Source organism: Perognathus longimembris, chromosome 6 (assembly GCF_023159225.1).
Source record: "Perognathus longimembris pacificus isolate PPM17 chromosome 6, ASM2315922v1, whole genome shotgun sequence".
NCBI classification, from domain to species: domain Eukaryota; kingdom Metazoa; phylum Chordata; class Mammalia; order Rodentia; family Heteromyidae; genus Perognathus; species Perognathus longimembris.
Window position 1 is genome coordinate 23590585 of NC_063166.1, and position 22985 is coordinate 23613569.

At 40.7% G+C, this 22985-nt stretch overlaps 1 protein-coding gene across 2 annotated transcripts; it reads right to left on the reverse strand.

The window, feature by feature from the left end:
- Positions 1–366: 366 nt before the first annotated feature.
- Fam8a1 (family with sequence similarity 8 member A1) lies at positions 367–7389 on the reverse strand. 2 transcript variants are annotated; one of them, XM_048348417.1, is made up of 5 exons: positions 6559–7388; positions 5361–5481; positions 3239–3362; positions 2434–2573; positions 367–722 (listed from the first exon to the last, which is right to left on the reverse strand). In XM_048348417.1, exons 1-5 carry the CDS (start codon positions 7268–7270, stop codon positions 578–580), a joined length of 1242 nt encoding a protein of 413 aa, XP_048204374.1. In that variant the 5' UTR covers positions 7271–7388; the 3' UTR covers positions 367–577. The 2 variants fall into 2 exon arrangements, with proteins under 2 accessions (XP_048204374.1, XP_048204375.1); XM_048348418.1 differs by lacking the exon at positions 367–722 and adding an exon at positions 1102–1399 and having other exon boundaries at positions 6559–7389.
- Between the last annotated feature and the right edge of the window lie 15596 nt (positions 7390–22985).

Below are 22985 nucleotides of genomic sequence, written 5' to 3' on the forward strand. Positions count from 1 at the left end.
ACTTTTTCATCACTATGAAATAAATACAAGCATTAAGTTGTAAAGTTACACCTCTTCTGGTCAACTGCAGTGCATGCTGGGAAGTCCTAGGTAACGGAACTGCTGGGCTTGCCTCACTTCCTTTGCAGCTACCAGCACCAGGGGTGGATGGTACTGCACTAACCCAATTTGTGTCCTCATTCCCATCCCGTAAGAGTCAAAGATGAGTTAAGCAAGTGTTTACAAAACACAACTGGACATTTTCCATCATTCTGGGATAAACCAAAATACAGTTTTTAAAAGTTTCATTGGAGATTTCAAAGTTGAATATTAGATCTCAAGAAATATTGTCCATTTTGATTGAGACAATTTGCCTTCTTTTTTTTAACCTAAATTTTTTTTAACACTTATGTTTAAGATTTTTCTTCAGGAAAAGTTCTTTGGCATTCAAGTAAAATCAATACTTTGAGAATAGTCACCTCCATCAAGTGGAGTGACTGCTTTAATTTCTAATTTGTCAGGGATACTGAAGGCCTTTGATACATAATTTAGTCTTGTCATTATTCCAGAGTATGGAATTTAGAGTTTTGGAGAGACATCATCTGACCCCATTTCTTTTTACTACAATAGTTCCTGCTACAATGTCATAGGCTGTTCGATTATGCTGAAAAAACAGCAGAGTGATGAAAGCAGGGAAAAAGGAAGCAATAGAAAAATTCTTGATCAAAGCTCGTATGGTGGACCTAAAAGATGAAAGCAGAGGCATCAAGTTGTGTATCAGCCACATACAAACTAATGGTGTCTTTATCATGGTCAGATAAATATTCAAACATCCAGAAATAGTTGAGATGATTTTTGACGTTTGATATGTGAGCTATTTTCAAGCAACTATATGATTGAATTGCCTAAAACAATATAAAAGACAAAGAACTTTCAAATAAAACTAATAAGCATCCTAAAATATCAATTAAGGATTTGCAGTATTTTCTACCTTTTTTTGTTTGTTTTGGTGCTGGTCTAGGGCTTGAATTTGGGGTCTAGGTGCTGAGTTTTTTTCAATTCTAGCACTCTCCTACTTGAGCCACAGCTCCACTTCCAGCTTTCTCGATGGTTAATTGGAGATAAGAAATATTAAGAACTTCCCTGCCCTGGCTGGCTTCCAATTGCTATCCTCATTTTTCAGCCTTCTGAATAGCTGGGATTACAGGTGTGAGCCACTGGTGCTTGGATTTTCTAGTATTTTGCCAGAAGGAAAGAATAACTTTTCATTGCTTACCTTTTCACAGTTACTTATTATTACCATGTGTTTCCAGAATCTTCTAAGCTGAGTATGCTTACTGGGGTCCCATTTCCTTCCTTAAATAAAGCACTGGTACTTTACATTTTTCTTTTATAAGCTCAGTCCTCTCCTTTGTGGGATCTAGTAATTAAAGAAGCTTTCAACAACAGCCCAGAAATGGAGAATTATCCTAATGTTAGAGTTCTGCCTTTTAGTGCCCTGAAAGGCGACAAAAGTGCAGTAATTGAGTATGGGCTCTGTCTGAATCCAGACTAGTTGATTCCAAATCCCTAATTACTAGCTGTGTTTTACATATGCAAAAATGAGATAATGGCATCTATCTCAAAGGGTGTCCATATTGAGTTAATATATATGCAGTGTTGCTATCAATATTTGGTATAAGAAAAGCGCTCAGTAAACAATAGCCAGTATTGACTCATTAAAAAAATAGGCAAGAGAGCAACAAAATTGTAAAAAACTCTGAATATATCAGCAAAAAGGCTGCTTTCCAGTCACTTTCATAAATACAACAATTCACCTCTGGATCATTTTGGCAGCAATTAGAGGCAGATTGTTTGGCTCACCTGATTCCCACCCACTTCCACAACTTCCATCACCAATAGTTACATCCCAACAGCAACGGACTGCAAATATTACAGACACTACCACTGCAGAGCAGGTGTAGGATGCATCTATGTATGCCTAGTGGTCAAACTCACTACTTGTTCAAGATGGGTTAACGGTGGGTGTTACCAACTGATGGCTCAAGGTAAAGCAGTACCTGGAGTAACAAAGCTGGGCATGGAACGCTGATTTGTATAACGACCATCTTGAATATACATACTGTGGAGGGTGGACAATCATGAAATGCTCATAAACTTTCTTAATATAAGCCTACGTACAGTATAGACCATGAAGGAAAAATACCAGTATTCTAGAAACACTTTACCAAACCTCTAACTTATTGAATAGTCCTGTGTCCATGAGGGGACACAGCCATTCTGAGAAGTGTGTGGTCTGGCCATTTGGATTCTCTAGTAATCACAATGCATTTACACAAACTAAGTTACCTATGAAGTCACTAGGCAATATAACCTTATGGGACCACTGCTGTATATGAGGTTTGCCATTCACTGAAACACCATGACAGTAGAGTGAGCCAAAAAAGGACTTACGTTGTAATGCTAACATTTGAGGAAGGGATGACTAGAACCCGGCTTGGAGCAATAAGCACTGATGTATCACATGTCACAACTCGAAGCCCTAGTAGAAACTTTCCTGGAGTAGCTCCACCTGCTCCCCAAATACAAATAATCTAAGAAAAAAAAGAGAATTTTAAAGTAATTTATTGGCTCAACTATTTCAATAACATTCAGTTTTAAAGTATGTTACTTTGGTTTGAAAGTAATATATATATATATATTACTGCAGTTTATTGCAGTAGGAAGACAAATGCACTGAAATGAAAACTCAAATGTTAAGCATTTAGTACGTTTCTACAGTCTCTCAATACATTCAACACCATAAGATGTCTACTGTATTTTTCTATGGCCCATTATACTTCATAGCAATTTGTTTTGACCAAAAATACCTTTCAAGTTCTACAGCCAATCAAGTATATTTTTGGATTGCAATATAATTGAAAGAAGTGCATATAAATTAAATTTGGAAAAAATGTAAAAGTGTAAAGACACTTTTCCTGATAGTACTGGGATTTGAACTCGGGGGTTTGTGCTTGCTATGGTGATTTTCCACATCTTGAGCCATACCTCTAGCTCTTTTTGTTTTTAGCTAATGGTTTCAGGTTTTTGACTAGGGTGGTCACCCTCCCACTTAAGCCACCAAGGAACTAAGTTTTCACCATGCCTGGCATATATGAGACAACAGTCTTCAAAATTTTAATTATAAATTCTCATTCTTGTATTAATAATCTAAACTTGAACCATTAAAACTTACTATTTACTTCAGTCAGTAACTTACCTCGTAGAAACAAACTAATAATCTGTATATAAGTGCCACAATCATCATTTTCTGCAAATCTTCCATTGATGTGTCTTCATCTATTTCTTCTATTATATAATGCATAGCAAACTTAGAGATATCCCTATACAAAACAACAGTTTGGGGATATAAAGAATTAGTTGCCAGAACAGTTTTACTTTTTAAAAATTGTATGTCACAAACTTAAACTGAAATTCTAATCTTTATGTTCCTAGCTGTCTAGCTGCATAAAACATTCATTAGCTTATTCAACCAGCCAACAGATGAAAAAAACCGAAACAGTATGATCATGCATATGTGCATTGTAGATGCTTGCATAGCCTGCTTGAAGCCTAGTGCTGAGCTCCAGTACCCCCCAAACTAAGAATCAGCCAAGGAACATGATATCATGAGCAGGTACTCTATACTAGCCCTGGTGAGCAAATGCAAAAATGTCTCTACTTTCATGAATAACAAATAATGATAAAGTGGGAGACAAACTGAAGGGGTACCTCAGAAACAGAATGGAAATAGACTGGCTACACTAAGCCTTCCCAGAAATGACCTTTAAGCTGTGATCAGAAGGATGAAGAGAAGTTAGCCAGAGTAAGGGGGAAAAAAGTTTCACAGGAATGGAATTGCAGGAGAAAGTAGGGAGGCAAGTGATATGGCTCAAATATTGTGAGAGCTGACAGTAATTAAGAAATACTAACCACGCGAAGAATCTCAGACTTTAACATAATTTCTCTCAACATACTTTCCATAATAAAGGAGACAGGAGACTACACTTCACTTAGATTTTAGTTATAACCCAACCATGTAGTAACAGTAACCAGACAAAGAAGAAACAATGATGAAGAAAAATAGCCTGGCAGTTGAGGAAATGGTCTGGGTTGAAAGCTATCCAGGAGACTGAATATACAAGAGCTGGTATTACTTAGATGTGTTAGAAGAATGGGAGGCTCATGGTATCACAGTGTTACTTAGGTTTCTGGTAAGCACACTATGTTTTGACTATGGTAGGAATCCACACTTTTTACCTTTTTTTTTTTTTTTGCCAGTCCCGGAGCTTAGACTCAGGGCCTGAGCACTGTCCCTGGCTTCTTTTTGCTCAAGGCTAGCACTCTACTTCTTGAGCCATAGCACCACTTCAGGCTTTCTCTGTTTATGTGGTGCTGAGGAATGAAACTCAGGGCTTTATGTATGGGAGGCAAGCACTCTACCACTAGGCTACAATCCCAGCCCCTACCTTCGTTTTTTGTTTGTGCCAGTACTGGAGCTTGAACTCGGCCTGGGTGCTGTTCCTTAGCTTTTTTGCCCAAGGTTAGCACTTGAGCCACAGCTCCACTTTCTGGTGGTTAATAGAAGATAGAGTTACACAGACTTTGCTGCTTGAGCTGGCTTCTGTGATTCTCAGATCTCGGCCTTTTTTTTTTTTTTTATGCAGGTACTGGACACAGACTTAAACAGGTGGGGGGAATCTGCATGGAGCCCTCCCAGGGGTGGACCTTACACTCAGCACTCAGATCTCAGCCTTCTGAGTAGTTAGGATTATAGGCATGAGCCACCATTACCTGGCTACCTTTGTCTCTTCAAATTCTGACCGTAGGCTCTCATAAACTCCAACTGCAATCTTTCTATATATAAAGCAAGCTTAATATGCTGTACATAAAAAAGGCTTAGCAAATGAAAACTGCTATTATGATAATCTGAAAGGATTATTCAAGGAAATGTCTCATTTTGCAGTGGGATTTACAGATAATATAAACCTTTTGGAAATGCTACTACTTGGTTCATCTACCAAATGCTCTTTAGCCTCTGGGCTTTACAGACTCCACAAGATAATATGAGGGAAATTAGTTCTGGCCTAAGAGAACAGTTCATGGAAAACAGGTTTGCAGGTTCTTCTACTATTAATAGATGAATTTCCCACAGATCTTAACAATGTTTTTCCTTTGTAGTTATTTCTTAAAACCAATAAGAAAACAATAAATCTGACAAAGCTCTTAGGATAATCATGACACTGGCAAACCTATTATCCACAGAGTTACGTAGGCAGCACTAGAGCTTAACCAGGTCTCTAAGCAGTAGAAATTGAAAACCTTTCTGCACATGTCCTTACTTTATCCCACTGAGGTGCATAATGCTTAAGACAATTGTTGCTTTTATAAAGAAGAGAATGAAGAAATCAACCATCTCTGCCATAAATCTGTGAGCCAACGATGGAATAACATACTCTCTGCCTGCAAATTAAAAAAAGAAAAAGAAAGTTAGGAAAACTCATTGTTTTGTTCATATAAGCCTGAGAACACAAGGCAGATAATGAAAAGCACACCTTGCTTCAATTCTTCTTATTCTGTCAACCAAGAACATCTGTTAGTAAAATTAACTGCAATTCTACTATTCACTGACCACTTAAAATTTGCTTTCACCATCTTAATGTTCAATAACTACTTTCACAGATGAATTAGATTAGGGTACCCAATACATTTAGTCGGTGGGAACTCGAATGAAGAGAATCTAGGTAATCACATCCAAGTTAAAACTTGACACATTTTCAGTAGACATCAATGTTAAAAACAGGCCATCTGTAGATAATCAATTCCTGTATCCTACATTTAACTCCTCCCACCACCCCAATTGATTTTGTTTTGTTGTCAATAAAAAAATCCAAATGATTGCCAATCTGTCTTCCCATACATTCTGACAGGGAGCATCCATTATGAGGCATCCATTAGTCCTTGTAATATACATGCACACATATGCACACAGATGAATAAAAAGTCTAAATAATGAAGTTAAAATATAACATTCAAAATATTGCAGCTCACATACAGAAGGTAAACAGATTAAAAAGCCAGAGCCTATTTAAAGCTTCACTACTCTGTGTTCATACCAACTTGCTTTTACATCCATCCAATCTCTCTGGTCTGAAAACAGCCCACAACTGGATTGTTCCCCATCCCAGTATTAGCAATCTTTCTCTTCCAAAAGTAGCTTTGCCACCTGGAAGTTGAGCTTTGGATCTTGCTCTCCAGAGGGTGGAGATCAACGTAAAAGGACAGTGTGAAGAGCAAAGGTTTTCTCCCCATGTGGAAAGGCCTAGCTCGTCTCGCGGGTAAGGAAATCAATTGGTAGTGGCCAGGTCTAGGAAGGAAGAAGAAACTGCACTGCCTGGCTGTCTGTCCACTTTGGCAAAGTTAGGCCTGGTCGCCGGATGACTTCTGCACACACAAGGTTACCGACTCCAGCAGCACCGCTGGGAAGCATGCCACCTCCCCCTTCTGCTTTGCCCAACCCCGATATCGCTGCCTTCTCACCTGCCTGCCGCCCGGTCTCGCTCGTCGTCCGCGAAGGGGCAGCGGTTCCCGCTCTGGTCACTGGAGTGGCCCGGGCCGACGCCTGCACAAGAGGAACCCGGGGACCCAGGCCGGCGATCGCAGCGGGGACGCCGATGCCTGCGGCGGCCGCCGGATCGGGCGCCGCCACCCCGGCACTTAGGAAGTAGAAGGGGTTGTAATAGCCCAGCTGGGGGGCGGGCGGCGGCGCGGGAGCGCCGGCCGCGGGGTGGCCTGGGGGGCCCGGCTGGGGGCTGCAGTAGGCGGGGAAGGCGGCCAGGCCGCTGTGCCAGGTGAGGTAGCCGCAGTAGGACTGCCATAGCCACTCGTGCACCTGCCGGGAGTACTCGCGGGCGCTCAGCCGCGCGGGCCTGTCACGCGGCGCCGCGACCTCCGGCACCTCGCAGCCCACGGGCTCCGGCGGCCCCGTGTCTGAGGCCGAGGTCCCCTCCCTCCGCTTCCGGAGCTCTCGTGGCAGCTCCGCCTCCTCACAGGTGGTGGCGACGGCCGGCGCGGGCGCGAGCGCGAGGCCCGGGGATGGGGGCCGATCTCCGGCCTGGGGTTCGGCTTGCGACCCCTCCTGGGGGTAGGGGGTGACGGGGGGCTCTGGCCGAGAAGGGACGGGTTCGTGATCTCCTCTACCGTCTTCTTGTCCCGGAGGGCGGCCTCGGGCATCCTCGGACCCCTCCGCCATCGTCGCCACCGGAGCTCACTCCGCGGTACCTGTCACCGCGCCACTTCCCTGCCCCAACGGCGCGGTCGCCACCGCAGCAGCCACAGGCGTCAACAATCCGGCAGCGGAAGCGGAAACCCCGCCCCTCTGAGCATTGACGGAAGACGCCGGGTTTGGGGCGTGGCTGAGTCCCTACTTCCGGGCATTGGTAGTTGCAGGCTTCTTGGCTCTTAGGCCTGATCTCATCCTTTCTACTTTACGATTTTATTGAAACATAAGACCTGAGACGCTTCCAGTGACTCAGTGGAGTTGGACTCAGGCTGTCCTTGTGATGGGGTGAGCAGGATTTCTGAGACAGGTCAAGGAGGCTTTGAGCCCAGTCTTGTATGTCCCTGTAACATTTTATACCATTAGAAGAAAAGATATACCTATCCAAGACTCTAGGCATTCACAGTCAGACTAAAGGAGTGTACAGTTAGGGAGGAACCCAAAGGTATAACTCCTCTGAACATTTACAATATTATTTATCTAGACAAATTCCAGGAAATTGAAACGTTTTGTTGTTGTTTGTGTTTTCTTTTTAGGGGAACTGCCAGGGGAGGGCTGGGGAAGATGCACAGAAAGAGAAGGAGGAAAGGAGGGTAAACAAAGACAATCATGCTATTCAGTATACATCATGTGGAAAGTGAACTATGTCACTTGTGGACAGGAATGGGAGGGGGAAACTGGAGGAAAGCAAAGGAGGGGGTGACATTATCCAAAAGAAGAAATGTACACGTTACCAGACTTATGAAATGGTAACTCCTCTGTACAACACTTTAATAATAATTAAGTTATATTTAAAAAAGAAGATAAGATATTAGGTCAAGCTGAACTGGGACATATATTGCAATGGATGACTCAATGCAGAGATTTTCGATTGAAAAGGAAAAGGGTTGTGTTGGTTTAAAAGCTAGCTATACATTCATTTCCTGGACCTAGTCTGTATTGAAACCTATTGTTTCTTCATTCTGTAGGTGCATTTAAACAGAACTTGTATCTTTTCTCAAACTTATTTTCTCAACCTAAGATATATTTTCCTTTAGAGAAATTCCCAGGGTTAGGTAGACATATTTTAGTACCTGAGGCTGGACAAAGTTTTCCTTTCCTCTGAACTAACACAGCCCTCATATATTTATATTTTAATATACTGTCTGGTGTCCTTAAGCTTATAAGCCTCATGGTGGTAGCAATATGACTTTTTATCCCTGTTAGGTTCATCTAGGAGAAATGGCCCCTTCCCTTGGTTCTCTCCTCATGTACCCTAGAAGTCCCCTGCCTAGCACCTGACCCAGACAACTGGCATGCATGCCTGGGGGCAGTGGGAGGTCCCCCAGGCTCTGAGGTCATTTCCCCATCCTCTGAGGTCACCTCTGCATCCACTGTGACCATGCTCCCTCCCCTATATAATCTCTCTCCTCCTGCCATGAGCTCTCTTGCTCTGCACAACTCCATTTTGTATGAATCGGCAGTTTGGTATCTTTCTGCCTTCTAATAAACACTCTTCCACCTGACTGGTGTGGTAGTTTCCCTTACAATCCCCAGAAACAAAGAGGATCTTCAGTGGCCAAGTTCTGTGGGAACACTAAATGATGATTTCCAGAATCATTCTTCATAAGATCTAAAAAGACAGAGCCTTTCCTCTTAAAAGCAAACAACTAGTTATCTGGTTCAAGGAAAAAAACTATCACAAAATACTTGAAACCTATCAAAGATTATCAAGTATTCAACCTATTCAAGTATAATGGGAATTCAAAATAAGGGAAAGGTTGTGGTGGGCTCTAGCTACAATGATTTACCTTTGCTAACTTAGTTTCAAAATGAACTGTGAAGAAAATTTCCTAGTTTTGTTTCTGGTTTGTTGTTGGAGCTCAAACCCAGGGCATCATGCATATGAGGAGAATTCCATTAACTTGTTTCCTCAGGCACTAGAAAGTATTCATATTTGAATAAACAAGCATTCCACAGTTGACTGGGGGGTAAGAGAAGCAAGAGAAATGAAATGAAGATAGTGTAGAATATTGTGATTGTTGGAGATATGGAGTTTGTTTTGAATAACTTTGTGGTACAGTGAGCACCAAGATAAGCATAAAGACATTAAGAAAATGAAGTGAAAATGATAAGAAAAATTCAAGAAATGAAATAAAATAACTGGCAAGAATTAGAAATGAGAAAGGTGGTTTCAGAAGACTAAAACATGTAAGCAAATACAACAATAGTTAGTGTCTGAAGAGAACTGGAAATTGAACGTGTAATTTAAGTCCATAAAGGAATACAGAAGTGATTTGATACAATTGATAAATATTGAGGACAGGCATAGAAGATCTAACATAGAGGTTGAGTAATGGTTTTAGAAAGCCAAAGACTAGCAGAATAAATGCAACATGGTACGATTCAAGAAACCTTTTCCCTGAATCTCTCTCTCTCTCTCTCTCTCTCTCTCTCTCTCTCTCTCTCTCCCTCTCTCATGCACATGCACAAAAATGCACAGGCAGACACGCACACGCAAACACACAGGTTTTATGTAGATGGATCAGAATGGTATAAAATTGGGGATGTAGACTGTCTTGATAAGACAAGGAGAACATGAATGAAGGAAATAGTTATGAGAGAGCGGAGAACCTGAATGAAGGAGATAGATATAAGAGAGAGGAGAGAGGGACACACACACACACACACACACACACACACACACACACACACACAGAAGCAGCACACTGTGTCATGGGTTACTAGTGGAGTGGACTATGCCATTCATGGAAACAAAGCAGGAAGGAAGAGCAAGATGATATGGGGGAGGCAGTGGGATGTTCAAAGGGTACCAGCTGCTAAATACAGTGCATCTATAAAGATTAGGATTCACAAGGTTACAGGTGGTCCTTAAATTGTATAAACAAAAACAGTGAAATGAAAAGAAAGGAAATATAAGGACAGAGACCAGGGGAATATTGAAGGAGGGAGAAAAGACTGTCAAGGTGGGGAGGAGAGTAGAATTGAATGGGAAGAGTGACTTTCCATAAGTGGGAAGTCATATTAGCAAATGTTCACCAGAGAAACAAATCTAGTGTGTATTTGTAGAAAGAGATAGGTTATGAGAAGTTGGCATATATGGCTGTGGAAGCTGAGAAGTCCCTGGATCTGCATTCTGCAAGTTCATTTAATAAAATTAATTAAATTATCCCAGAGACCTAGTGAAGCCAGTGATGCAATTCCAATCTGAATCCAGTTGCTTGAGAACCATGGGAACAATGGTTTGGGGTTCCAGGCCAATGTCAGAAAACTGATGGTCCAGCTCACAGAGACAGGCAGGAAACAAACCAAGAGAATTCCCTCCTCCTCCTCCACTGTGTGTGTGTGTGTGTGACACACAGAAGAAATTTCTCAGGCAAATGCAGTTGACACATACAACTAAAAATCACAAGAGCTTTTCCTGGTGTCAAAACCATAAATCAGCTGGGCTCTGGCACCTCATGCCTGCAAATCCTAGCTACTCATGAAGCTGAAATGTGATGACGTAGGTTCAAAGCCAGCTGGGGCAGGATTGTCCATGAGACTCTTTCTCCATTTAGGCACCAGAAAACCAGAAGTGGAGCTATCAAAGTGGTAGAGCACTAACCTTGAGCAAAAACAGAGCTCAAGGACAGCACCTGGGCCCTGAGTTCAAGCCCCACGACCAACAAAAACCACAAAACTACCATTAATCAGGAAAAATAAGAACTAAAGTGGACATATTCTATTACTCTGTTTCTTTTTGCTCCTTTTGGTAATAACACCCTAATCTCTTACTGACTCTCCCGTTTTCCCAGGTGACCAGGTGCGGTAGGCTGTCACTCAGGGCACTCTACCCTGTGACTCCAGTCCCTGTCACTCCAGGCCGCAGAGTAGGCTTGTGATCTAAGCTTAGCCAAGTTTTATTCATCTAGGACTCAGAAGTTCAAGTGCAATGGTTCAGTGATTTATAGCTTACATGTTAGTAGAGGTCTCCTACTCTGTAAGACTATCGGCTAACTCTTGAAACTTACACATCATCCTTTCACTTCAAGATTTGTAATGCCCTTGCTCTTTCAATGTATTTCTCTTACAACTAAATTAGCAAGGACTGGTTTATGGTGCTTCCAACTAAAGAACTTGGTTTGGTCACTAGCTGGTCTCCAGGGGCTTTGCCTGGATAGTTTCTTACAGTGAGAGGGTGGATGCTGACTGAAGAGGACAAGGCAGGGTAAGAAAGTTTAGGTAGCAACTGTATCCTAATCTTTAAGGAGTTTACTTTGGATCAGGAGCTGTTAGAGGACTAGCCAATCACTTCTTTAAAAGCCTTGCTTGAGTCCATTTATATTTGTTCATTTGTTTGTTTGCTGTAGGGCTTGAACTCAGGGCCTGGGCCCTGTCTCTGAGCTTTCTCTCTCTTTATTTCCCCCCAAGGCTAGCGCTCTACCACTTTGACAGCTCCACGTTTTTTTTGGTGTTTAATTGGAGATAAGACTCTCACAACTTTTCTGTCCAGGTTGGCTTTGAATCTCGATCCTCAGCTCTCAGCCTCCTGAGAAGCTAGGGTTACAGGTGTGAGCCACCAGCACCGGGCCGTATTTTGATAGTATGTAAATGGGAGTTCTTAAATTGTGGTCAGCCACCAATATATTGCTTTATCATTGGTTTTCTGTTATTTTTAGAAGCTAATTTTTAGTTTATCATTATCACTACTAAGTACTATGTACTTAGTGCCATATATGGCAAACAACCTCCTTGATGTCAAATTGCTATTTAAAATGTGTTCTTCAGGATAAAGGTTTGTCTAATTTGATACATTGAAAGAAAGCAATTTGTTAAAAATAAAACTGATACAAAGGTATCTTTTGTAAATAAGATACCCAGTGTACCAAAATAGAAGATTAAATTTCAAAATAATTTGATTTTCTATATGGATAAAAAGAGGGCATGAGTTTAGATAAGGGACTACTTAGGAGGAAAAGAGGAAAGGGAAAAAGAAAGATAGAGGGTGAATTGGTTGGTTTCTTTTTTCTTTTTTGGCCGGAGATCTGGAATCACACTTAGTACCTGGTGTGCTTTTATTCACTAATTATCACTCTACTAACTGAGCCACACCTCCAACCGTGAGAGTGAATAATTTTGAAATACATTACAACTACATATGGTATAGCACAGAGAACAGGAATGAAAGCTGTTGATCAATAGGTTTGGGAGCGAAGGGAAAAGAGAAACAGGCTCTGTTGGGGGGTACTAGTGAGAGGAATTTGGGAGTAATAAGTGTGTAAGAGAATGGATATTTTTTGAAATAGATTGTCAGCAAGGGTGGAAAAAGAAATGAAACCTATTGAAAATATATTGGGTAGGGGGAGGGGAGAAAGGGAGAGTGATAGAGGGTGGGGCATTGCTGAGAATGCATTGCATGCACTACATTGTGGAAATCTCACAATGAAATACATCTTGTATAGCTAATGTATGCTGATATAAACAAAATAAGATTGATAACTTCTGGAAATACATACAAGAAGGCATCATTTCCTTCCCTTGCCAGATTTGTGGTAACTATACAATCCTTTTCTGCCCCCTAGTGGCCATTAAAAGGCATCAAGAAATTCATAGTCTGCTTTTAAGTACCATGAAAATATCTTTTCTTTCTTACAGGTTTTCTGATTTTAGGAATTTGAAGGGATTTATAAATGTATCATCATTCTCATTAGACATCTGTTATTCTTAAAAGCAGGTCACACAAAACAAATGTGTCTCATTATGTAATGTAAACAGACAGGACTTTAAACAGCCAGTAGGTGGAGGAATTTCCAAAGCTAAGAACAGTCTACAAAAACTTCACAACCCAAGCACCTAAAAAAAAAAAAAATCATACACTAACCCCAGGCGTCATGGCTCAGGCCTGTAATCCTAGCTAATTAGGAGGCAGAGATCTGAGGATTACAGGTGGAGGCCAGCCGGGGCAGGAAAGTCCGTAAGACTCTTATCTCCAGGTAACCACCCCCAAACTGGAAGTAGCACAGTGGCCCAAAGTTGTAGAGTACTAGCCTTAAGCAAAAACACTGAAGGACAGTGCTCAGGCCTGGAGTTCAAGCACCATTACCAACAAAAATAAACAAATAAAAATCATCCACTCAGTCTTTTGTTTTATACTAAGGACTGTTGCTGCCATCCAATTTACTTATATGTACATGCTTTTCCACCATGAAATTCCCATATTCCAATTTTAGATTTGGAAGATTTTATGTATAAATATAAGATTGAAGCAAAGGGAAAGTATCATTTTAAATGTGGATAGCAAGAGATAAAAAGCTGAAGTTAAATACTATAGATGAAGACTAGAACTTAAGGGAGAAAAGAGGCCAAAGATGAGAAGCTTTGGTTACAAGAGAGAGATATGTCATCTTGTGCAGAAGAAGCTGGGTGCTGTAGCACATTCCTGTCATCCTAACTACATGGAAATGAGAAACATAAATGGGAGAATGTGGTACAGATTGGATTGGACATAAGTGTCAATACCCCATTTGAAAAATAGGTAAAATATTAGAACCAGAAAGGATTGGAGGTGTAACTCAAGTGGTAGAGCATCTGCCTAGCAAGCTCAGGGCCCTGAGTTCAAACCTCAATACTGCAAAAAGGGAGAAGGGTGGGAGAAATAATATAGAGAAGATGAATTTGATTAAAGAATATTTTATGCCTGTATGCAAATATCACAACAAAACCCTTTATACAATTAATATACACTAATAGAATTTGGTTTAAATTTGCTTGTTTCTTTTGGAGTGTGTGTGTATGTGTGTGTGTGTGTGTGTGTACATGCATGTGTGCATGCATGAAAGCATGCTAGTATTGGGGCTTGAAATCAGGTGTTTTTCTTTTGTTGTTGTTTGGTGTTTTTTGTTGGTCATTGTTGGTCATGGGGCTTGAACTTGGGGCTTGGGCACTGTCCCTGAGCTCTTTTGCTCAAGGCTAGTGCTATACAACTTTGAGTCACATCTGGTTTTTGAGTGTTTTATTGGAGATAAAAATCTCATGGGCACTTTTCTGCCCAGGCTGCTTTTGAACCTCGATCCTCAGATCTCAGCCTCCTGAGTAGTTAGGATTACAGATGTGATCCACTGGCACCTGGAAAACTCGGGTTTTATTGCTCAGCTTTTTTGCTCATGCTTGCTGCTCAATCACTTGAGCCATACCTACTTCTACTTCTGGCTTTTTACTAGTTATTTTGTTTTGTTTTGTTTTGCCAGTTCAAGCCAGTCCTGGGGCTTGAACTCCGGGCCTGAGCACTGTCCCTGGCTTCTTTTTGCTCAAGGCTAGCACTCTAACACTTGAGCCACAGCGCCACTTCCGGCTTTTTCTATATATGTGATGCTGAGGAATCGAACCCACGGCTTCCTGTATACGAAGCAAGCACTTTACCACTAGGCCATATTCCTAGCCTCTTTACTAGTTATTTTGGAAAGAAAAGTCTCTTGGACTTGTCTGCCTAAGGCTGGCTTTGAACTGTGATTTCAGATCTCATCCTTCTGAGTAGCTAGGATTATGGATGTTTAACACTGGTGCCTGGCTTCTTCCTTCCTTTATTAACATTGGAAGCTGCTGGTCCAGAGGAAAAAACCCACAAAAGGTCTTGAGCATCCAGGTGGGTTTAGTCCTTATGTGCCTAACTCAAACTTTCCCTTGGAGTTTTATTCTTCAAAGTGGTCCTACTCCTTCCAGTTTTCCAGACTTCCCTTCAAGGCAGGCCCAACTATTACAACTCCATCATGACTTACTTTTAACATGAACTTTTCATTATTGGAATGAAGCTCAATTGCCTGGCCAATTTGGAGATGTACCCAAGTCCAGACATGAACTGAAACCTCAATGAAAGTTCATCAGTCCCTCTCTGCTCTTGGTTCCCTTCCTCCTATGTCTAAAAGTTAAAAAAGATTCCACAGTATTTTAAATTTCATTTCCATTTTCTTCCTTTTTTGTCAATGGGGGCGTTACTGACCTGTATACAAGGGCATAAAGATTCAAGTCAAATGTGTTTCCTGCAGAATTTCTATAGAAGCAAAATGATATGAAAAGTAGTCATCAAAAATTTAAAGATTAGGGGCTGGGGATATGGCCTAGTGGCAAGAGTGCTTGCCTCGTATACATGAAGCACTGGGTTCAATTCCCCAGCACCACATATACAGAAAACGGCCAGAAGTGGTGCTGTGGCTCAAGTAGCAGAGTGCTAGCCTTGAGCAAAAAAAGAACTCAGGAACAGTGCTCAGGCCCTGAGTCCAAGCCCCAGGACTGGGCCCCCCCCCCCAAAAAAAAAATTAAAGATTAGGAAGCAAAATGGTAGTATGATTTTTTTTTTTCCAATCCTGGGGCTTGGACTCAGGGCCTTATCATTGTCCCTGGCTTCTTTTTGCTCAAGGCTAGCACTCTGCCACTTGAGCCATAGTGCCACTCCTGGCAGTTTTCTATATATGTGAGGCTGGGGAATTGAACCCAGGGCTTCATGTATATGAGGCAAGCACTCTTGCCACTAGGCCATATTCCCAGCCCCGGTAGTATGATTTGTCAATAAGTCTGATTACTAGTCTTTGAAATGGTGGGAATCAAATGTAGGGTCTCATACAAACTATGCAAGCATTCTACCATAGAGCTACACTCCTTCCTCCCACGTCCAAAGTTTTGGTTAACTTTTATTAACTTATTTGTCCTATGGTTTGTTTGCTTTCCTTAATAACTTGGCTAGAGGGCTGGGATGTAGCTCAGTGGCAAAGCGCTTGCCTAGCAAGTGCAATGTCCTGGGTTCAGTCCCCAGGACCAAAAAGGAAAAGACAAAAAAACCCCCACAAAACTTGGCTAGAGTACTTATAATTCTGTAATCTTTTCTAGATAGAGCCTTCATTGTCACTAAATTGTATTGTATTGCTTTATTCTTTGATTGAGGAATTATTTAAAACATGAATTGAAATTTCAGTGATTAGTTTGTTCTCATGCTTTACTGTCTTACCCATATAATATTTATTTTGCTAACTTTAAGATTTTCACTTTACCTAATGTGGAATTAAGTCTATAAGACACTGAAAAACAAAATGTATTCTCTAGACATCCAATAACTTTTCAAATTAACCTTGTTAATTATATAATTTAGATTCATTTTTTGCCTACTCAATCTGTTAAAACAGATAAGAGCACACTATTTTTATATTTTAACAACTCATGTTTTTAGCATTTTGCATATTTATTGCTTAACATACTTTCATAAAAATAGTTCAATACTGTGGTATTGAATTCCAAGATGGCCTTCAAAATTCCTGCTGCTTACAATCCATGCCATGTATATCTTCTCCCCACTCCATTGAACAAGTGAGGGTTCTGGGAATGGGGGGCAGGCATTGATTGTTCCCATGATTAGGTTACTTTTTCTGGCAGAGGTGAGGGATTTTTTTCATATGTCAGGAAGGTCCCTAAGTTATCATTTTCAAAAGTTCATGTGTTAGCAACTTAATCCCTGGTGCAAGTTTTGAGAAACGGGGCCTTTGAGAGAATAGTAGATCACAAAGTCCTGGACTTCATGAATAGATTGATGCCATTATCATGAGAGTGGGTTTGGTATCATGTAGTAGGTTCCTGGTAAGCCTCCCCTTCCCCCGACCCCTCTCTGTCTCTTTCTTCTCTCCCTGACTCTGTTTTTCTGTCTTCTGTCCACCACACATGATGCACATATGCTCACAGTCTCTTGAACTTCCACTGCCTTCTATGGGATGATAAACTGCTTACCAAATGTGGATCCTTTAATGTTGGACTTCTCAGACTCCAAAAATTGTAGGAAGTAACTCTCTTCTTCATTAGTTACTTAGTGTCAGGTATTCCATTATAGTAACCCTGCATATTTCTCTTTAATCAAATAGTTTAACCTTCTTGCACTAAAATGACACTCAAGAAACTGTGACTTACAGCGTGGTCACAGGAAATATCTTCAAAAACTTGGAAAGATGTATACATATGTTGTTAAGGAAAATGAGCCAGGTGCCAGAGACTTATGCCTATAATCTTGGCTAGTTAGGAGGCTGTGTTCTCTAGGATCCAAATTCAAAGCCAGCCCAGAACCGCCCCCCCCCCAAAAAAAAAGTTTGCTGGATTTCCAATTACAAAATAACTAGAAAAAAGCAGGGCTGGAAGGTTGGCTCAAGTGCTAGAATGGCAGCCATAAGCAAGCACAGTTCTTGAATTAGTCCTAGTACAGAGAGAGAGAGAGAGAGAGAGAGAGAGAGAGAGAGAGAGAGAGAGAGAGAGAGAGAGAATAGACAGAGACAGAGAGATGGAGACAGAGGACACAGAGAGAGACAGGGAAATCTGGGTACAGATTATAGGAATAATGTTATTAAATTTGAACCAATTAAAAGAACAATATAGCACTTGAGTATAAGGATGTATGTATCCTATTTGATGAGAGACCATTTAGCAAAGTGTTTGAGAGCATTAATCTTATTTTAACCCCTTTCTAGCTACATGCTTTGGCATAAGTCATTTATCTTTTTTGCACTTCTGTTTGCTCACACCTAATGTATAGATGGTAATGGCACCTATACCTGTGTACTGTTTATTGATGGAAGAAATTGCATAAGTTATTATGTAAAATGCAGTGTGTATTTGCCTTTCAAGTGTGTTTCAGAAACCCAGGCTTTTCATATTGCCCAAATTGTTATACAAATTCAATGCAATCCCCATCAAGATCCCAGCTACATTCTTCACTGAAATAGAGAAAGCAACCCATAAATTCATATGGAACAGCAAAAGACCTAGAATAGCCAAAGCAATTCTAGGCAAAAAAAAGCAGTGCAGGAGGTATCATAATACCAGACTTCAGATGAATGGATCCAAAAAATATGGTACCTATACACAATGGAATACTACATAGCGATTAGAAATGGTGAAATATTGATATTCGCAGGGAAATGGTCAGAACTTGAACAAATAATGTTGAGCGAGACAAGCCTAAAACACAGAAAACAAAGGGGCATGATCTCCTTGATATATGACTGTTAAGGTGTGGGGAGGGGGAGACAGTAGAGACCACGTCTGTGAAACCAAAAACTTCTTGTCAAATGGTATTTCCCACAGGTTTGGGTCAGCGACCTTACATTATGTAACTAAAACCAAACAACTACTCAACATATAAGGGTCAAAAATAGACCTCTCAGTGGATCACAATAGCTCAAAAGCTATGTATGTACATTCATATGAGACAAGGATATGCAAACTCTATTGTTGATGTTACATTTAAAGTCCTAGGTGAATTTCCTTTGGCGTAGGCCATGTGGCTACTGTATATGTTTTTGGTGCACTGTGTAATGTATATATGTATACCTGATCTAGGGAAGGGAAAGAAAAACAGAGTGTAAGATATCACAAGAAATGTGCATACTGCCCTATTATGTAACTGTACTCCTTTTGCAGAACACCTTGTCAAAAATTTTTTTTAATTAGTAAATAAATTTTTAAAAAAAGAAACCCAGGCTTTTTCCAACTTGTCATTTTTGAGCAACAAGAACATATTATCATCTGTGTGGTTGAAGCTAGCTGCCATGTCCAGGATATGACTGGAGAAAAGGAAACAGGAAATGTGGGAAAAGCCTCTTAAAAAAATCTGTATTCTAAAGTAAAATTAGACGTTTCTTAATACATCCCTCAAGAGTATCCTAGCCACATGGCTATCTAACTTACAGAGACTTGGAAACAGAGTTCGGAAAAAAGAAAGAGAGATTTAATTGACAGCTATAGGTAATTTTACTGTATACTATTGTATACTTGTTTATTTTCATATTTGGAGCCAATTTTAACACATTGATTTCATTTGAAAGAATTACATTGTTAAAGCAACTACTGATACCTGCCAAAGGGGCATGGCTCCAAACGTTAAGTAGGTCTTCTGGCCTACAGAAACTTGCTTTCTTTTCTTATTGGCCAGTCCTGGAGCTTGAACTCAGGGCCTGGGCATTGTCCCTGAGTCTCTTTGTTCTCAAGGCTAGTAGTGCTCTACCAATTGAGCCACAGTGCCAATTCCAGTTATTTTATTCAGTATTTTATTGGAGGTAAGTGTCTCACAGATTTTCCTTCCCAGGCTGGCTTTGAACCGTGATCCTCAGATCTCAGCCTCCTGATTAGCTAGGATTATAGGCATTAGCCACTGGCATCTGGCTTACTTTACTTTTTTTTTTTTTAAGGGTTAATGAAGTATGAGTTTGTATTTTTCATTGAGGAAAAGCTGTTGGAAATATATGTGGTGAGACATCAAAGCTCCTTTTTTAGGGAAAAAGATATTTCTGTAGAGTAAGAGGTTAAGTTAATTAGAGAAAATGGTTGTGCAGCCATTTGGTAGAAGCAGGCTGCAGAATGTAAGCCATATTGCTGGTGCAATTATTTTAGATGCTAACAAATGAGGGAACATTTTGATAAACTCTACACACCAGATTTTAGTTCACAATGAGCATCATTCCCTGAATTCCCCCTTCACTGAATGGAATTCCATTAAAACAATCCTTCAAGTATGTGGGTGTCATCTGCAAAGGTATATGGGTAAATTGATTTGGGATGGGTAGTTTGGATATCTTGAGGGTATTTTTTGTTGTTGTTGTTGTTTGTTTGTTTTGTTGTGCTTGAACTCTGGGTCTAGGCACTGTCCCTGAGCTCCTCAGCTCAAGGCAAGAGCTGTACCACTTGAGCTACTTCAGTTTTCTGGTGGTTAATTGGAGATAAGAGTCTCACGGACTTCCTCGTCCAGGCTGGCTTTCTACTGTGATCCTCAGATCTCAGCCTCCTGAGTAGCTAGGATCACGGGCATGAACCACCGGCACCTGGCCTATATCTTGAGTTTTGAAGTGTTATGTATGGTACAGAGATATAGTTAGCTTCTTTTTGGTGAAGTTAACCAAGTAAATACCAAAATCTATGCCTCAATTTGCCACCATTGTGAGTGCAAATGAGAGGCAGTTCAGAACAGTAGAGGAAAGTCTAGTGTTGGTTGGTTGCTTCACCCAACTTTTATATCTCATAACATGAAGAGCACATAAAACTTACAACTCCTTTAAAAATTATAGGGCTTTGATTTTATGACCTTTTTCCGAAGATGCATTTTTGTATGGCTCCTGTGAAATACGTCTCCAGGCCTGCGTGCATCTTTCAGTAATGCTGGAGGGCATTGGCTGAAAGTATCCATAAAGGAATACCGATTTTATGAAGCTTGATGGCAGAAGGCGATCACTGTGCGGGAACTGACCTACCTTGGCTATTGTTGCACAGTTTTCACACTGAAGAGAAATGCCTGATGCCAGGACTGTCATATATGGGCACATGCAGGGCAGGTGACTGGCCCTGGCTAACATGTGCTGTTAGCATCTGCCAGGAGATTGCACACTGTTCGTTATGTGTGGCTGTGCTGATACTGCATAGGGACAATGAGCAATCACAATCTTCCCAAGAAAATCTACAGTACTTTTATGTTCACAGGACAACTTTACATAACAGATTGACTTTTTAAAAACAAGTATTGAGGACCTTGGTCTTATTGAGTAAGTGCTCTACCACTGAGCCACTCCTTCAGTCCAATTTTGTAATTAGGGTCCTTATTTTGAAATGAAGGTCTTGCCTTCTGCCTAGGCCCATATCTAGACTACAATACAATATACTACCTAGAGTAAGCTGAGATGACAGGTATGGGGCACTGTGCCCAGCTTCTGTAAAGATTGAGTCTCACAAACATTTTTGCCTGGGTTGATCTGGAACTGCATTCCTCCTAATCTTCACTTCTTTTTTTTTTTGTAATTTATTTACTAATTAAACAAAAATTTTTTGACAAGGTGTTGTGTAAAAAGGGTACAGTTACATAGTAGGGAAGTGTGTACATTTCTTGTGATATCTTACACCCTGTTTTTCTTTCCCTTCCCTAGGTCAGGTAGACATATATACAATACAGAATGTATCAAGAACATACACAGTAGCCACGTGGCCTACGCCCAAGAAAATTCACCTAGGGCTTTAAATGTAATGTCGGGATTAGACAATATGTCGACAGTAGTCTTATATGAACGTACATACATAGATTTTGAGCTATTGTATTCCACGGAGAGGTCTATTTTTGACCTTTATATGTTGAGTAATTGTTTGGTTTTAGTTACATAATGTTGGGTCGCTGACCCAATCCTGTGGGAAATACATTTGACAAGCAGTTTTTGGTTTCACAGACCTGGTCTCTACTGTCTCCCCATCACCCTATCTTAACAGTCATATATCAAGGAGATCATGCCCTTTTGTTTTCTGTGTTCTAGGCTTGTCTCGCTCAACATTATTTGTTCAAGTTCTGACCATTTCCCTACGAATATCAATATTTCACCATTCCTAATTGCTATGTAGGATTCCATTGTGTACAGGTACCATATTTTTTGGATCCATTCATTTGTGGAGGGGCACCTGGGTTGTTTCCATATTTTGACTATTGTGAATTGTGCAGCAATAAACATGGAAGTGCAGATGTCTTTTTGATATCTTGGGACCTGCTGTTCAGGATAGATGCCTAGGAGTGGTATGGCTGGGTCATAGGGTAGGTCTATGTTGAACTTTTTATGGAACCTCCATACTGTTCTCCAAAGTGGTTGTACTAATTTGCACTCCCACCAACAGGGGAGAAGGGTTCCTCTTTCCCCGCACTCCCTCCAGCATTTGTTGTTGCCTGAGTTCAGAGTATAGGCTATTCTAACTGGAGTGAGGTGGTATCTCAGGGTTGTTTTTATTTGCATTTTCTTTACTACCAGGGATGTTGAACATTTCCTCATATGTTTCTTTGCCATTTTTATCTCTTCTCTTGTGAAGTCTCTCTTTAGCTCCTTTGCCCATTTCCTAATTGGTTTACTGGGCTTGGAGGGGCCTAGTTTTTTTAGTTCTCTGTAGATGACAGTTATTAGGTCTTTGTCTGTTGCTGTGCTGGTAAAGATCCTTTCCCATATGGTTGGCTGTCTTTCTAGTTTGGTGGTTATGTCCTTAGCTGTGCAGAAACTTTTTAATTTGTAGTAGTCCCATTTGTCAAGTCTCTCCCCTATTTGTTGTGCCCCTGGGACTCTATTCAGGAAGTTCCTTCCTGTGCCTATAAGTTCTAGCGTCTTTCCTACTCTGTCCTTCAGTAGTTTCAAGGATTCAGGTCTGATATTGAGGTCCTTGATCCATTTTGAGTTGATCTTGGTGCATGGTGATAGGCTTGGGTCTACTTTGAGTTTTCTGCATATGGCTGCCCAGTTTTTCCAGCACCAATAGTTGAAGAGGCTCTGTTTTTTCCATTGTATGTCTTTAGCTCCTTTGTCAAATATCAGTTGGCTGTAAGAGTGCGGTTTTATTTCTGGGTCTTCAATTCTAATCCATTGGTCCTCAGGTCTGTTTTTATACCAATACCATGCTGTTTTTGTTATGATGGCCCTATAGTAGAGCTTGAAGTCTAGTATTGTGATACCTCCTGCACTGCTTTTTTTTTTTGCCTAGAATTGCTTTGGCTATTCTAGGTCTTTTGCTGTTCCATACGAATTTATGGGTTGCCTTTTCTATTTCAGTGAAGAATGTAACTGGGATTTTGATAGGGATTGCATTGAATTTGTATAACAATTTGGGAAATATGGCCATTTTCACTATATTGATTCTGCCTACCCATGAGCATGGGAGGTCTTTCCATCTC